Raw genomic sequence first — 18,703 nt, 5'->3', positions numbered from 1 at the left:
ATACTTAACAATAGCTCTTAGCTCTCTCAGATCCACTTCCTGAAACTGTCCAATTTAATCAAACGGTGGCGTGCATGTAGCAGCAACAGGAAACGCCTGGAATACATCTGCAGTATCTCAGACAGTTAGGGAACAGTGGCTCTCTCAGGAAGGAATGAGAGGCATTTGCTTTGCATTTAAAGGTTAGTCCTCCTCTAGTTTGGGAAAAATAACTTCATTTTCCCCTCTAAATTAAAACAGTCAGGTTCCCCAACCAACCCTACTTTTTGTTGAATTTGACTACTGTGCAAATAGGTCATGAAAGTTGTGTTTGCATTTGAACATTTTAATGCATAAAATAAATGAAAATAGTTTTTAATCAAGTCTGGAGTAAGTATTTGAAAGCAGTGAATCTCATCAGATGGGTCCTAATTATTCTAAAAACATCTTGACATCCAATTGGAGATTATGAGTAATTTGATGAAATTCTCGTGGACATTCTCCTTAATTTTTCACAAATCTTTTTTAATATATGAATGAACGCCAGCTAATCCCTTTTAACCGCATGAAGTACTGCTGTTAATCCTGATTAGATATTTTAATCATTTTACCGCCCCGTATTCATACATTGCCCCAAAAATACAATTTCCCTTGACACTGTTCCAAAAATCTCTCCCGCTTTAGGTACAAAGTCTGGCCTGTTTTTTGCAGAGGTTCCCTAAACAAATCTAAATAAAGTAATGTATACATAAGAACAAAGGTTACGGCATATACAGGTTCTGATCCAGTCTGACCAAGCTTAAGGTATTTTGGAGAATATTGGGCAAAGAAACCAAGCTTTATGTGGTTTGAATTTGCATTCAGCCTCCTTAACGTTGATACCCCAAGATATAATCTAGTGCAACCTTCTTCTCTCAGAGAAATCACCAAATCAGTAAGGGTGTTTAATTGAACCTATAGTTAGGTTAGACATCTATATTCTCCCAAAGTCTGACTTTTTATTTTAAAAGAAAATCACAGCAACCATGTGGAAGAAGGTGCTCTAATAAGAAAAGCGCACATTGAAACCTTTTGCCCTGCATGAAAAACACAAGGTGTAGGGGAAACTGAAACTGAACGCAAGTGTAATGCCCTAACCACTAGGCCACCACTCCCCTAAACAACAAATATTATCCCCACTGGGAAACTTGGAAGTGGCTGCATCATTCTTTGGTGTATTTCTTGTTAAGTAAGGACACAGAAGGTTGATAGCATATCTAATCCAACTGAGAGTCTGTAGCAACATTTAAAAACCTCCAATCACAAACACTCACTGTCCAGTCTGATTAAAGTTGAGAAGAATGCCTTATCCTGCAACTGTGAATGTAGTGCAAGGAAGCCCTATGATAAGATCCAGACTCAGGGGGATCTTATAAAATGCAAAACAATTTTTTTTTTTTTATATATATATATATTTGTTCACATTTGGGAAGCCCCAGATCCCCTTTTCCTACTTTACAATGATGCACTACTATTACAATAAAATACAAGGGTAGTTTGTAGAAAACACTTGGGAAAAAAAAAAAAAAAAAAGAAAACACTTGGGAAAAAACAGAACCCGAAAAGGATTATCACAGTTAAAATGATGGTCAACAGTTAGATTGAATGGATCATCACAATAATTACTGCATACGTTCTATTGTTGAATAACCCGAGTCTTAAGCTTTTGCAATGATAAATTCCTTCTGGTATTCTTTTTACAAAACAATAGGTACTTACTGCTGGAGCCCAGGATGTCCTTCGGCCCTGGGGACATGGGTTCAGCACAGTACTGACAGAGGCAGTCCTTCCCGTTGAAGGTCACCCTGTCTCCAGCCGGGAACGGTCGTCTGTTAGACATGAAGTCAATGAAACATCATGATGTTGTTGCCCAGTGGCAAGCGTAACAGTTTATTAGTAATGGTTTGCAGGGCTGAGGATGACAGGCTTCCCTGATGAAGATGTGTGTCAACATGTGTGTGCCTGAGGAGGACAGTCGGTCAGACAACGTAGAGTGACACATGGCATGCTACTGTACGTTGTCAACTGGAATTCCCACAAGCCTTGTCATCACTACACATCTCTTCTTGCATAATGTGTTTCCCCCTGAACTAAAAGTTATCTGAAATATTTCAGAAATGAGCATAGATATATGTGGCATGACTTCAGTAGACCTTACTTGCAGATTGTGCAGACGAAGCAGGCAGGATGGTAGGTCTTTCCCAGGGCAGTGACAACTTCTCCCTCAACGAAGTCCCCGCACCCATTGCAGCGGGTGCCGTGCATGCGCTGGTAGTCAAGCATGCACAAATAATCCCCATTCTTCATGAAGAAGCCCCCTTGGGCGAGGTCACAACCACACACTGCACATGAAACATACATTTGTTCTCATTTAGACCTTTGCCGATAATTCACATAAAGCCACCCAACTCGTCAACGCTAGCTGGCTTTGTTGAGAAGCTCACCCAGCGAATTAAATAGTTGCTGACTAAAAGGTCACAGAAAATTTAACAGCTTTATGTGTTGTAGTGGATGGAAAAACAAAAGAAATTAAATCATCTTTGGAAAAAAAACACACTACTTAATTAAATATCAAGTTTCCTTCAATTCAAAGACAACCCTGTAGTCTGCAGAAACGTGAAAGACTGAGAAAGCCTGAAAAACCATTTAATGATGACAAGTTTGAGAAAAGTGATGTGAAGTTAGATTTATAAAGTATTGAGCTGAGAGGGCTTACTGTTTGTAAAAATATTTGATCCATTCGTATGTCTGTGATAATTTAATTTGCATGTAAATCCAACATGCACAAAACTGAACACATGCTTGTATATTTTTGTTTTGAATCATAATTGATAAGCACTTGTCCTGTGCTATTAACCTATAGGCCTATAATTAGAATAACTTTATGGAGTAGATGTTAAAAGTCATTCTTATGTAATGGGCCAACGCTAAATCCTGAGGATGAATAGAGACAGTGAGGGAAAGAATTATCTTTAACTGCATTAGCCCAGAGATGATGAGATTAGCCCCTGAGAGAGCCAAAAGAAAACAGCACTAGAAATGTGGTGGCCTCCCTTACCATTTATCAGTCTGATACCATTGGAGAAAAAGTGAATTCAATAAGATGGGTAATTGAAATTCAACTTTCTCTGGGCAAAATTCAATTTCTGCATTTAAAGAATCCAAAGATGTTTGGCTTGTGTGTGAAAAGGCACAGCATCAGCTTTATCCTGTAGAGTTGTTGGGCAACAGAGGATAAAGTTCAAACAAGGACCGAGTCATTACCATTAAAGCTGTTCTTGGTCCTCTTTTAGAATCACTAACCATTTTGAAAATACTAACTTAGAGCTAATCTCAGTATTGCATTATTTTGAGCCTTTGGTGAGCTAAGCTAAATCTATATCAGTGTTTAAGTCACAGATTAACAACAAAGGTTCATGGGAAAATTGAGGTCAAGAAAGGCTGCTACTGTAGACTGTCAGTTGGAGGCTGCTTGGTACATGTGCCAGCATGCCAAAGACGTGCAGTAACAGGGCCTAACCCATATGTATAATTATGTTTAAAGGTTGGAGAAATTTCTGGATGGAATTTTAATTAGATTTGAAAAGTGAGGAGAACTAATTTAACCTCACTGTTTGAGTTAGGATTTGCAGGGCTTTGCACAGATATTCATTCTACTTGATATTTTTTCCCCATTTTCTGATGTATCAGCTTTAAACGTGTATTAAGCAACCTTTGATATCCTTAGATAAATGCTTGTGCAATTAAGTGCAGGACTGCAACTAATGATTATTTAGCAAATTGATTAATCCGTCGATTATTTTATCGTTAACTGATTAATTATCGGACAGCAAAAGATTCCTTAAAGAAAACTTTTTGCGAAATTAAAGCAATTATTATTATTTTGATATAATTTTGATATAATTGTTGGTCAAGGTGGTTCACCCTGTACACTCCAGTTAACGATTAATCGCTTACTAAATTAGTTGGCGATAATTTCAATAATCGATTAATCACAATTAATTGTGCTCCCCGGGTGGCGCACAATGGCAGCCCACTGCTCCCCAAGGGGATGGGTTAAATGCAAAGAATTCATTTCGTTGCTCTGTACTTGTGACAGTGGAATGACAGTAAAGTTGAATTCTATTCTATTCTAATCTAATTAATTGTTTCATCCCTAATAAAATGCATTCAAAGATCACCTAATTATAAAATTAAGTCCCTTTGTCTGTTATTTAGTTATTGTATACATAACTAAATAACAACTTCTAAATCAACCCCTCAGAGGTTTGTTAGGTAAATTTAAGGATAAAGCAATATTACAACAGCAAGAAACAAAACAGAAAGTCTGGAAATAAGATTCTTGAGAAACGTTAGGCTCTAAAACACTATGTGGGTTTAATCCATCATCTGAAAATAACATGAGTTTTGAAAAAAACTGCAAATCTATATAGACATCAGAAGCAAAGACATACCTAAAAGCTGCAAGACACCTGACCTGAAGGACCTAGGGGACACTAATAAGGTGTAGTGGAAGAGAACACCAGGATGTAACTTTTTAAGCTACAAGCAAAGTCAGAAAATGAACATTGAGCCCCCTAACCCTACTGTAAAACATGGTGGTGGAAGCATTATGGGAATGTTGTTTTCCATCAAGGAAAGGAAAGCTTGTCAGTCTCAAATGGACAATGGATAGAGCGAAAAACTGAAATCCTGGAAGAAAATCTCTTAGAGGCTACAGATAACTTAAGACTGACTTGATTCAGCTAGAGACTAGAACAAGTGTTTATTAACAGTGTTATCAGTGTTGCTGTCTGATCAAATACCAAAACTTACATCAAAGTAGACAATAAAGGAATAAAGGAATGCTATATGGAGAAAATCCTTTGATAAATGAATTACACGACTGCTGTATAAAACTAGCACTGCATGAAAAGAAGCCTAGGTCTACTTACACCAATTTTGTAGAATAAAATTAGCAAGTAAGCAAAAATGTTCACAGAACTCCTGCCTTTCGTCTCTTAAATATCAGTTATTAGGGTTTATAGGTTTTAAAGAATGATCAAGACAATCTTAGAGTTACATAAAATGATGGATTATCAGTTGATGACCATGTGATCATTTCTTGTTGCAAAGTAGTCTGTACCTTTGCAGGTGAAACACTTGAGGTGAAAGTGCTTGTTCTGCACCCGGAGGACCTCGCCCTTACATGGCTGCCCGCACTTGTAGCATTGAATGAGGGGCTTCTCTGTGGAGTGGTGGTGTGTGTCCTGGGTATGAGCCACTGCATGAGATAGAAAGATAAACATTACTATTGAGCTCTGTTTTTATGACACTGCTATGTTAGTTGTCATCCAGGTTGGATCTGAATATGAGCTAGATTTGAAAAACCATCTGCTCAAAATCTGTCAGGGTATATATAAAAAAAAAAAAAAAAAAAAAAAACCTGAGTGCGACATACTATGTAACTCAGACTTTTTGGCCAGACAGACTCTCTAGAGGCAACCTAAATATAGAGTGCCTTGATCAGCAAAGGACAAATAGGAGAGCAAGGTTTTGAAAAGAAGCAGTAAAAGAGTATTGATAAAGACATTTCCAGTGTACAACTTACTGTAAAGTACATTAAATCTCAAAGGAAAGCATAATTTACATTTATGATCCTTATCATCTGCTTTAATCAGTTTAGAATAATCATCTTATAAAATTTAGAAAATATGTGCAATTCTTGCAGAGAGAATTTTGCTGAGATCGAATAGGGTTTTAATGGAAGTTGTTACAGAACCATAGGCTGCATCAAGAAGTCAATATATCCTCAAATTTCCCACTAAACCAATCAAGTTAAAACATTAGAAAACAATAAAGAGCAGGAAGCAGAGGAGACTCTGTGAATAAAAGCTGAGGTTGGCTTCAATTTAGGTCCAAAGTGGGAGATGGAATATTGAATGTTGTTCCATCCGAGGTTGTGAGCATTCTGGTTTCAAGTCAGAAAACTGGGATTTTATTTTTTTTTATAACTGTTTTGGTGCTAAACACTCTACACAATTCAAACTAGCAACATATGTATATCTGCTTCATGCATTCAATCTGAAAATGAATAAGTTTGCAAAAAAATATACACTGCCACTGGTTTATTTAAATACAAACAGTCAGAAGGTTATATAAACTGTCTAGTCCTCCAACATTTTTAACACTACATTTCATTGTTAGTGTCATTTTTATTTATATAGCAGGCTTAAAACCATCAATGTTAACCAAAGTGCTTTTAAGGAGGGCAAGTGGCAGCCATATTGATTTTCAACCTGTGGCTTCACAGAGCCCTCAAACTTCTCAAGCCAGAATTTCAACCTCAGTTGATTTTTATTTAATTTTTTTTTTTTTACAACTTCTATACCAATGTAATATAATATAAGAGTGGTCATAATAACCATAGTACCATGTTTTCTTTCAGCATTAGAACATTAGTTTTACACAGCTCCACCCTCACATCCCTTTCAAAACAAGGAACAAGGACTGTGAGCTGCTCGCATTGCTATGATGGTATAACAGAGAGTAAAGATATCTGGATGCGCTCTTGACCAAAAGTTTACAGCTGCGGGTCTCATCTACATCAACAATATGCTGGTGAAGATTCTCAGTCATCCAGGTCATAGCCATACTAAAGAATAAAAAAAAAAAATCCACTGGAATTTGTTTCCAAGTTTAAAGATGTTTTGCTTCCATCCAGGAAGCTTTTTCAAATACATCACCAAGCATATCGGAATCTTCAAAAAACCAAGAGACAAGGACATAACACTTCTAAGATATAATCCAAACCAGTTCTAGATTTTTCACCCACATTGGAATAGTGTACTATGCAGGCGACACAGAAGCAGTGGTTTCAAAAGTACACACATTTGTTATTTAAGTAGAAGTATAGATACTGCAGTTTAAAAACACTCTGGTAAAAGTTATCAATTTGTATCAATTATCAATTTGACCTCTTTACTCAAGTAAAAGTGAAAAAGTATGTGCTCCAAAAACTACTTAAAGTATAAAAGTATAAAAAAAAAACAGCCAGATGCCACTATATGAATTGAAATCTCAATTTTCCGACTATTTCGAAAAATTCTTTGAGGTAGGGCCAAGGATGAGGGAGGTCTTGTTGATCTCCGTCTCCCGCTCTCGCCTGTGTTTGACCTTTCAGACTTTTCAACATCTTTTTCTGAATCCAACATTGTAGCATAGCATAGCCAATTCACGTTTGCAGTTTTAAGAACACCTGTTTGCTTCTGATAATTTCCTTCCAATTACACTAGTTTTCACTAGATGTGGATGGCGCCAATGATCTGCATTGGATGGCGCACATGACGTGAAATAAATATTATATTAATAAATAAACATTAAACCGAAGCCAAGAGTGATGAGTAACATTTGTTTTAAAAATTTAAGGAATAGAAAGTACAGATACTTGTGTGAAATGTAATGAGTAGAAGTCAGAAGTAGGAAGAAAAATAAGTAATAGAGTAGTATAGATACCTAAAAAGTGTACTTAAGTACAGTAACGAAGTATTTGTACTTTGTTACTTGACACCTCTGTACAGAACTATATATAGAAACCTAATCCATCAATCTTTTATCATAGCATCCACCTCACTATGATCATAACTATTTGTATTTACCATCTGCTTGGAGGAAATGGCTACATGGATGAGCCCAAATTTCCTTTAACCTAATAGCTAAAAAAACAGAACCTATCCTGGCTGTCACTTCCAATAAGCTTCTGTCTTCCTCTATAAAGTCCATAACATTTGTGGTCAGGATGTTACAGTCTTCTCTTCTGTCATCAGTCTTTGTGTACATCCTCATAAAACAACAGATTTTCTTAAAAAAAAACAGAAGGTTTAGGGTTAAAACATCATTGCAATCTTGCAAACCTTCACCCATCCCTGACCCAGTCAGATGCTGCAAAATGTGAAAAATGCCCTAATCTCTTCTGGACTGGACTACTGCAGTTTCCTGCTGTTTGGCATTTCTAATTTTAAAAAAATGATAAAATCACGCTCTATCTAATACAGTGCAGATAGATCATTAATTATCAAATCTTTCTACCAGCCTCCAATCTTGGCCTAAATTAAATAGAAATCTGTCTCCTTTCTCACCACTGCATTCATTGGGGTGTGCTCACAAGGTGCTCTATTTGTGCACTGACTCTTTTCATCTTCACACTTCTAAAACAAAGCTGACCTCAATTGGAAACACAAGATTTCCCTGCTTGCCCCTTATTTTTAAAATTTTTATGCCCGTTTTGTTGCACTTTGAGAATTTAAATTCAATTTTTTTTTTCTTGTATCTACCGATGTGTGCATTGGTTCTCTGATTAATAGGTGCGTTCAGCAGCCCTGCCTCGATGTCACATTAAGCTTAAGCATTTATGCTCCCTCGATTTGCTGTCCATGTTAACGTTTGCTTTGATCTGTTAATAAATGTTTCTGTTCAAACTGAGACATGTGTAACATTTGATATTGTTTAATTTTGAATAATTTAGATACAGATACAGAAAGCAATATCAGTCTAAAGAATGAGCATCAAATATCAGTTAAACTCATATCAAACAATCGTTATTGGCACCAGCCTTTAAAATACTGTCTCAATAATATCTCAACTTTAAAATAATATAAAGAAATGTGCATTTTAAAAAGTATTGTTACTGTGTTTGTTGGTCTGTGGCGTTTATTTCAGTGTTATTATTATCCTTAAAGAGTGAGATATGCACAGTCGCTGCTGATGCTGCAAAAAAAAATAGAATTTGAACTGACTTTGTGTCGTGCAAAATTTTGGGTTGATTGGGCTCCCCTAGAATTTCAGCTAAGTAGACACAAAGAAAGAACAAAACAACAAAGTGTAATGAAAAAAACTTAAGAAGTGAGGTAAGTCTATTTAAAAAGAATGTAGCGGAAAAGCAATTTTTGAAATCTTCAATTTGCTATCAAATAAAGCATGTTAAGCATATCTTTTTAGTGTTAGTATAATAAAATGACATTTAATGGAACTTTAACAATATTTAAAGTTTGCACCAACCATCACTTTCATCTAATAAAATCTCCTGTTGGAGCTTGTTAGTGTGTGGTCCCACTCCATAAAAGGTTTGGTGGTCCATGACACAGACAGGCACTAATCCCCTCTTCAGTATGTGACTCCTGCTGCAGTGCCGCACTGCTCAAAGCTTATCAGTGGTCTTAAACCAGCTGATTATTTCATTTTCTAACAAATATAACTGGGCTGCTTCTTTTTCTCATCCACTCATTTTCTCTCTGCTGTATGTTTCAAAGCTGACAATATGAAGACGGGCCTGCAACATGAAAACACTGAGGATTTTGCTCTTTCTGCTCTGCAATGAATCATTAGTCTGCAAAGCTATAATAAGACACCAGCTAAAGGACAGAAATAGCATCATGAACAATCGATGGTCTAACCAAAGGGAGACATTACGCTGGATTATTGATAGCCATGCCTGCATCCCACCTTTCCAGCTGCAGTGGCTCCCTGGTTTGATTGCAGTACAACTGTATGGTAAACAAATCTATCCGTTTGGGTACATTTTATAAGACACAGGAATAAAAGATGGGAGTTAAATTTTCCAAAAGATTATATAAGCAAATGGTATCTTCACAACTGGGAATGAGAGCAGTTGTGAGTTCATAAAACGCTGAGATAGAAGAAAACCTAATCTCTGGAGGAAGACGAGAATAAAGGCGGGTTATGGTGGGAGGACCTGTCTCTTTGGTGTCTCTGATGTGATTACACTCAGTGGGACAATGAGTCATCTTTGGGTGAAGCAAACTGCTGTGACACTGAATGAAGTGTCTGCAGCTCTGCGTGTCACATTGCACCTTCATGAACCAAACACACACCATCTGGGGGACTGAACTATGGAAAAACAGCTAATCTAACAATTTATAGGCCTAATCTACAAGCCTTTCTTTATATTCAAATTGGGTTTATTTGCTCTTTACTTTTTTACCATTCTTTTGAAATCAGATCCAATGAAAAAAGAATTCCTTTCTTTTTGGAACATAGTAGGATTCAATAAAATTCAAAAAGGGATTTATTAATAGCTTTGATTAATACGATATTAGCATTAGTATTTTATGTATTAAATAACAAACTTTAAAAGTCAACAGTTATGAATCAAACTGAAATATTTCTTTGCTCAAGATTAATTTTACAAACAGAGAATATTATGAAAACACTGCATGGACAGCACTAATTGGTATATAACTGAATCAACAGTTAAAATCCTCTTCTGTTTAAGTTTACTTTCTCTAATATCAGACATAAGACAATCTTACCCAACGTCTGTTCACTGAAAGAGAAACTGAAGAATAAAGCACCTTCAAGTCTCCACTTACTCTGTAAATCACAGTAAAACAACCGAGTACTTAATCCTTTATGGGATTTGCAGGTCATTTTGCTCTTTTGCCATTCAGTGCTTGTTTGCTTCTGTGTTCCACCAGAAAGAGTATTGTACCCCAAGACATAGCCGTAGCCTTTTGCCAATTAATCCTAACCTTGTGCTACGAGCTGGATTGTCACGAGATCTGAGTTTTCAGTCTCACAACAAATCCATCTTGAAAGACTCCCACTAATAAGTCAGTCTCCGAACCATCAGAGAGTCGGACCAATGACATGCCAGCAGTGTTTTGGGGTTTTTGGGGAGGGACATGTAGGAATGAAAGATAGTCAGAAGGGCCTTGCCGGTGCATTACAAACAGGGCCACGCTGGAGGACAGTGCCCGATACAGCAAATGACTCAGTTTTAGCTAAGATAGCGACAATTTCTCATTTAAAACAGAAGCAAAGAGAAGCACTTTGTGCATTTGGAGATGCAAAGATGTCTGTGCTTTTCTTCCGACAGGATTTGGAAAAGGTTTGATTTACCGGCTTACTCCGCTAGGTGTGAAAACACTCAAGAATCTGCAGATGAATCATGCTGCTACGATTGGCTGAAAGCGTATAATGGAAGGCCCCCAATCAGCTCAAAGTATTGTCCTCAATGTCCCTCCTTTTCAGGGACAGACTGAATGACAGCCATCCAAGATCGATAACGTAGAACTCAACTCAGTTTCACACATATCAATCTGGCTACTGTCAGGTTTTATATATATATATATTATACCTCCATTTCGTCCACACACTGAATTTTTTTGCTTAAACCACTTTTTAGCAATATAATTAATTAAACTAATGTTCAACACATTACTCTGTAGCATAATGTACGATACAAGTCAAACGTAACCGATACGTCTTGCACACACTGTAGCTGATATTTTGGATGTCTCCTCAGTGCAGATCAACTCTAAAGCAATGATTTTTTGAAAACAAAAAAAAAACAGTTTTAACCCCCTCCATAGATTCCTCTGACGTTGAGGTCTGGAGACTGGCCAGGCCACCTTAGGACCTCCAGGAATCCCAGCTCCCCGAGCCCTTCCGAAACAGCGTGTTTAAAATTACTGCCATGCCGGAAGACACGACAATGTTCCATCATTAATACTTTCACTGTTCATTTTCCGTTATCATGGATCAGTCATCATGTCCCCTTTTCTGAAAAATAGCCCCAAAGCATGATATTTCCACCACCATGCTTCACAGTACAAATGGTGTTCTTGGGATGCAACTGAGTATTCTATGTCCTCCAAACACGACACATTAAGTTGGTGCCAAAAAGTTCCCCTTCGGTTTCATCGCACCACATGATGTTCTCAGAAATTTTCTTCCGGATTATCAATCTGCTCTTTGGCAAAATCCAGACAGGCCAAGACATGTACTGGCTTGAACATGTCTGGCACTGCAAGACTTGAGTGTTACTGATGGCAGCCTTTGTCACTTTGGTCCCAGCTCTCATTCTGGTCCCTCTGTGTAGTTCTTCGATTTTTCTGCCCACTGTTCTGATGATCATTTTTGACTTCACAGGATGGTCTTGCGTGGGGCACTAGATGGGGGGAGATTATCAGTGGGCTTGTATGGCTTCTGTTTTCTTAAAGTTGCTCCCACAGTTGATTTCTTCAGTCTAACCTGCCTGCGTATTGTAGATTCACTCTTTTAAGCCAGGTGCAGGTCTACAGTTTTCTTCCTGGTGTTCTCCGAAAGGTCTTTGATTGAGTTTAGAGCAATGGCGTCAAATTGGTTCCAGAAAAGGCCATGCGGCTGATGGTTTTCTTTCCAATAATCTGGTTTAGAGTCTGTTTGAAGCTGTGCACAGGTGTATTTTTATAGATAACAAGTTCAAAAAGGTGGCATTGATACAGGAAAGGAGTAAAGGACAGAAACCTTTCTTAAAGAAGTTAGGGGGTCTGTGAGAGCTGGACATTTTCTCTGAGGATCACCATGTTCTTATATTTCAACAAAATTGACGTAGAAAATTATTTCAAAATCCCACATTTGATTTCCTTATTTGTTTTTCTTATTTAGTGTCTTTTAATGAACTCAGAACTTACACAATCATCAGGTGACTTTTTTCCCCCAATCTACTAAATATTAAAGAAGGGAAAATGGATGTCTGGGATCATCTTAGAAAAATTATAACATTTGTATTGTGCTGCTAGAGGTGAAACACTTTGAACGGTACGTTGGGCACAAGCGAAAGCATTTGACAAGAATATTTTAAATGAATCAACAACAAAAGTCTGAGGTTTGTAGTGTTCAAATTACTCCTAAATGAGATGCAGATCTGTTCCTTTGAAATGTGGTTTAGCTGTTTTCCCTGCTATGTCACTGAATGCCATTTAGGGTTGTCACAGTAAAGAGCCTTTATTTGTACGACTAACTTAACATTGGAGCTAAGTCTTTCACAAAGGGCTATAATTTATCCGATCAAAATCGAGAGCTGCGTTAAATATTGTTTTTCTGTTTCTCTCTATTTTAAGCATTTTTTAACATACATGGGGAAAAAAACACAAACATTAAGGCCCCGTCCACACGAAGACGAACCCTGGCCTAAACGCACAAATTTTTCNTCTGATAATTTCCTTCCAATTACACTAGTTTTCACTAGATGTGGATGGCGCCAATGATCTGCATTGGATGGCGCACATGACGTGAAATAAATATTTATAAACATTAAACCGAAGCCAACAGTGATGAGTAACATTTGTTTTAAAAATGTAAGGAATAGAAAGTACAGATACTTGTGTGAAATGTAATGAGTAGAAGTCAGAAGTAGGAAGAAAAATAAGTAATAGAGTAGTATAGATACCTAAAAAGTGTACTTAAGTACAGTAATGAAGTATTTGTACTTTGTTACTTGACACCTCTGTACAGAACTATATATAGAAACCTAATCCATCAATCTTTTATCATAGCATCCACCTCACTATGATCATAACTATTTGTATTTACCATCTGCTTGGAGGAAATGGCTACATGGATGAGCCCAAATTTGCTTTAACTTAATAGCTAAAAAACAGAACCTATCCTGGCTGTCACTTCCAATAAGCTTCTGTCTTCCTCTATAAAGTCCATAACATTTGTGGTCAGGATGTTACAGTCTTCTCTTCTGTCATCAGTCTTTGTGTACATCCTCATAAAACAACAGATTTTCTTAAAAAAAAACAGAAGGTTTAGGGTTAAAACATCATTGCAATCTTGCAAACCTTCACCCATCCCTGACCCAGTCAGATGCTGCAAAATGTGAAAAATGCCCTAATCTCTTCTGGACTGGACTACTGCAGTTTCCTGCTGTTTGGCATTTCTAATTTTAAAAAAATGATAAAATCACGCTCTATCTAATACAGTGCAGATAGATCATTAATTATCAAATCTTTCTACCAGCCTCCAATCTTGGCCTAAATTAAATAGAAATCTGTCTCCTTTCTCACCACTGCATTCATTGGGGTGTGCTCACAAGGTGCTCTATTTGTGCACTGACTCTTTTCATCTTCACACTTCTAAAACAAAGCTGACCTCAATTGGAAACACAAGATTTCCCTGCTTGCCCCTTATTTTTAAAATTTTTATGCCCGTTTTGTTGCACTTTGAGAATTTAAATTCAATTTTTTTTTTCTTGTATCTACCGATGTGTGCATTGGTTCTCTGATTAATAGGTGCGTTCAGCAGCCCTGCCTCGATGTCACATTAAGCTTAAGCATTTATGCTCCCTCGATTTGCTGTCCATGTTAACGTTTGCTTTGATCTGTTAATAAATGTTTCTGTTCAAACTGAGACATGTGTAACATTTGATATTGTTTAATTTTGAATAATTTAGATACAGATACAGAAAGCAATATCAGTCTAAAGAATGAGCATCAAATATCAGTTAAACTCATATCAAACAATCGTTATTGGCACCAGCCTTTAAAATACTGTCTCAATAATATCTCAACTTTAAAATAATATAAAGAAATGTGCATTTTAAAAAGTATTGTTACTGTGTTTGTTGGTCTGTGGCTTTAATTTCAGTGTTATTATTATCCTTAAAGAGTGAGATATGCACAGTCGCTGCTGATGCTGCAAAAAAAAATAGAATTTGAACTGACTTTGTGTCGTGCAAAATTTTGGGTTGATTGGGCTCCCCTAGAATTTCAGCTAAGTAGACACAAAGAAAGAACAAAACAACAAAGTGTAATGAAAAAACCTTAAGAAGTGAGGTAAGTCTATTTAAAAAGAATGTAGCGGAAAAGCAATTTTTGAAATCTTCAATTTGCTATCAAATAAAGCATGTTAAGCATATCTTTTTAGTGTTAGTATAATAAAATGACATTTAATGGAACTTTAACAATATTTAAAGTTTGCACCAACCATCACTTTCATCTAATAAAATCTCCTGTTGGAGCTTGTTAGTGTGTGGTCCCACTCCATAAAAGGTTTGGTGGTCCATGACACAGACAGGCACTAATCCCCTCTTCAGTATGTGACTCCTGCTGCAGTGCCGCACTGCTCAAAGCTTATCAGTGGTCTTAAACCAGCTGATTATTTCATTTTCTAACAAATATAACTGGGCTGCTTCTTTTTCTCATCCACTCATTTTCTCTCTGCTGTATGTTTCAAAGCTGACAATATGAAGACGGGCCTGCAACATGAAAACACTGAGGATTTTGCTCTTTCTGCTCTGCAATGAATCATTAGTCTGCAAAGCTATAATAAGACACCAGCTAAAGGACAGAAATAGCATCATGAACAATCGATGGTCTAACCAAAGGGAGACATTACGCTGGATTATTGATAGCCATGCCTGCATCCCACCTTTCCAGCTGCAGTGGCTCCCTGGTTTGATTGCAGTACAACTGTATGGTAAACAAATCTATCCGTTTGGGTACATTTTATAAGACACAGGAATAAAAGATGGGAGTTAAATTTTCCAAAAGATTATATAAGCAAATGGTATCTTCACAACTGGGAATGAGAGCAGTTGTGAGTTCATAAAACGCTGAGATAGAAGAAAACCTAATCTCTGGAGGAAGACGAGAATAAAGGCGGGTTATGGTGGGAGGACCTGTCTCTTTGGTGTCTCTGATGTGATTACACTCAGTGGGACAATGAGTCATCTTTGGGTGAAGCAAACTGCTGTGACACTGAATGAAGTGTCTGCAGCTCTGCGTGTCACATTGCACCTTCATGAACCAAACACACACCATCTGGGGGACTGAACTATGGAAAAACAGCTAATCTAACAATTTATAGGCCTAATCTACAAGCCTTTCTTTATATTCAAATTGGGTTTATTTGCTCTTTACTTTTTTACCATTCTTTTGAAATCAGATCCAATGAAAAAAGAATTCCTTTCTTTTTGGAACATAGTAGGATTCAATAAAATTCAAAAAGGGATTTATTAATAGCTTTGATTAATACGATATTAGCATTAGTATTTTATGTATTAAATAACAAACTTTAAAAGTCAACAGTTATGAATCAAACTGAAATATTTCTTTGCTCAAGATTAATTTTACAAACAGAGAATATTATGAAAACACTGCATGGACAGCACTAATTGGTATATAACTGAATCAACAGTTAAAATCCTCTTCTGTTTAAGTTTACTTTCTCTAATATCAGACATAAGACAATCTTACCCAACGTCTGTTCACTGAAAGAGAAACTGAAGAATAAAGCACCTTCAAGTCTCCACTTACTCTGTAAATCACAGTAAAACAACCGAGTACTTAATCCTTTATGGGATTTGCAGGTCATTTTGCTCTTTTGCCATTCAGTGCTTGTTTGCTTCTGTGTTCCACCAGAAAGAGTATTGTACCCCAAGACATAGCCGTAGCCTTTTGCCAATTAATCCTAACCTTGTGCTACGAGCTGGATTGTCACGAGATCTGAGTTTTCAGTCTCACAACAAATCCATCTTGAAAGACTCCCACTAATAAGTCAGTCTCCGAACCATCAGAGAGTCGGACCAATGACATGCCAGCAGTGTTTTGGGGTTTTTGGGGAGGGACATGTAGGAATGAAAGATAGTCAGAAGGGCCTTGCCGGTGCATTACAAACAGGGCCACGCTGGAGGACAGTGCCCGATACAGCAAATGACTCAGTTTTAGCTAAGATAGCGACAATTTCTCATTTAAAACAGAAGCAAAGAGAAGCACTTTGTGCATTTGGAGATGCAAAGATGTCTGTGCTTTTCTTCCGACAGGATTTGGAAAAGGTTTGATTTACCGGCTTACTCCGCTAGGTGTGAAAACACTCAAGAATCTGCAGATGAATCATGCTGCTACGATTGGCTGAAAGCGTATAATGGAAGGCCCCCAATCAGCTCAAAGTATTGTCCTCAATGTCCCTCCTTTTCAGGGACAGACTGAATGACAGCCATCCAAGATCGATAACGTAGAACTCAACTCAGTTTCACACATATCAATCTGGCTACTGTCAGGTTTTATATATATATATATTATACCTCCATTTCGTCCACACACTGAATTTTTTTGCTTAAACCACTTTTTAGCAATATAATTAATTAAACTAATGTTCAACACATTACTCTGTAGCATAATGTACGATACAAGTCAAACGTAACCGATACGTCTTGCACACACTGTAGCTGATATTTTGGATGTCTCCTCAGTGCAGATCAACTCTAAAGCAATGATTTTTTGAAAACAAAAAAAAAACAGTTTTAACCCCCTCCATAGATTCCTCTGACGTTGAGGTCTGGAGACTGGCCAGGCCACCTTAGGACCTCCAGGAATCCCAGCTCCCCGAGCCCTTCCGAAACAGCGTGTTTAAAATTACTGCCATGCCGGAAGACACGACAATGTTCCATCATTAATACTTTCACTGTTCATTTTCCGTTATCATGGATCAGTCATCATGTCCCCTTTTCTGAAAAATAGCCCCAAAGCATGATATTTCCACCACCATGCTTCACAGTAGATATGGTGTTCTTGGGATGCAACTGAGTATTCTATGTCCTCCAAACATGACACATTGAGTTGGTGCCAAAAAGTTCCCCTTCGGTTTCATCGCACCACATGATGTTCTCAGAAATTTTCTTCCGGATTATCAATCTGCTCTTTGGCAAAATCCAGACAGGCCAAGACATGTACTGGCTTGAACATGTCTGGCACTGCAAGACTTGAGTGTTACTGATGGCAGCCTTTGTCACTTTGGTCCCAGCTCTCATTCTGGTCCCTCTGTGTAGTTCTTCGATTTTTCTGCCCACTGTTCTGATGATCATTTTTGACTTCACAGGATGGTCTTGCGTGGGGCACTAGATGGGGGGAGATTATCAGTGGGCTTGTATGGCTTCTGTTTTCTTAAAGTTGCTCCCACAGTTGATTTCTTCAGTCTAACCTGCCTGCGTATTGTAGATTCACTCTTTTAAGCCAGGTGCAGGTCTACAGTTTTCTTCCTGGTGTTCTCCGAAAGGTCTTTGATTGAGTTTAGAGCAATGGCGTCAAATTGGTTCCAGAAAAGGCCATGCGGCTGATGGTTTTCTTTCCAATAATCTGGTTTAGAGTCTGTTTGAAGCTGTGCACAGGTGTATTTTTATAGATAACAAGTTCAAAAAGGTGGCATTGATACAGGAAAGGAGTAAAGGACAGAAACCTTTCTTAAAGAAGTTAGGGGGTCTGTGAGAGCTGGACATTTTCTCTGAGGATCACCATGTTCTTATATTTCAACAAAATTGACGTAGAAAATTATTTCAAAATCCCACATTTGATTTCCTTATTTGTTTTTCTTATTTAGTGTCTTTTAATGAACTCAGAACTTACACAATCATCAGGTGACTTTTTTCCCCCAATCTACTAAATATTAAAGAAGGGAAAATGGATGTCTGGGATCATCTTAGAAAAATTATAACATTTGTATTGTGCTGCTAGAGGTGAAACACTTTGAACGGTACGTTGGGCACAAGCGAAAGCATTTGCCAAGAATATTTTAAATGAATCAACAACAAAAGTCTGAGGTTTGTAGTGTTCAAATTACTCCTAAATGAGATGCAGATCTGTTCCTTTGAAATGTGGTTTAGCTGTTTTCCCTGCTATGTCACTGAATGCCATTTAGGGTTGTCACAGTAAAGAGCCTTTATTTGTACGACTAACTTAACATTGGAGCTAAGTCTTTCACAAAGGGCTATAATTTATCCGATCAAAATCGAGAGCTGCGTTAAATATTGTTTTTCTGTTTCTCTCTATTTTAAGCATTTTTTAACATACATGGGGAAAAAAACACAAACATTAAGGCCCCGTCCACACGAAGACGAACCCTGGCCTAAACGCACAAATTTTTC

The 18,703-nt window shown here is 37.4% G+C and overlaps 1 protein-coding gene across 10 annotated transcripts in view; it reads right to left on the bottom strand.

Annotated features, from left to right (window-relative positions):
- ablim1 (actin binding LIM protein 1) overlaps positions 1-18,703 on the bottom strand; it is a 69,527-nt gene that overhangs the window by 23,303 nt on the left and 27,521 nt on the right. For all 10 annotated transcript variants that reach the window (XM_015369977.1, XM_015369976.1, XM_015369973.1 and 7 more), the window contains exons 2-4: positions 5,144-5,281; positions 2,177-2,360; positions 1,738-1,847 (exon numbers count right to left, since the gene is read on the bottom strand). In XM_015369977.1, coding sequence (XP_015225463.1) covers positions 1,738-1,847; positions 2,177-2,360; positions 5,144-5,281 — 432 coding nt within the window. The remainder of the gene's footprint in view (positions 1-1,737; positions 1,848-2,176; positions 2,361-5,143; positions 5,282-18,703) is intronic.

The sequence above is a fragment of the Cyprinodon variegatus genome, unplaced genomic scaffold, assembly GCF_000732505.1.
Source record: "Cyprinodon variegatus isolate N-32 unplaced genomic scaffold, C_variegatus-1.0 Scaffold40, whole genome shotgun sequence".
NCBI classification, from domain to species: domain Eukaryota; kingdom Metazoa; phylum Chordata; class Actinopteri; order Cyprinodontiformes; family Cyprinodontidae; genus Cyprinodon; species Cyprinodon variegatus.
This window is presented reverse-complemented; position numbering and strand designations above follow the sequence as displayed.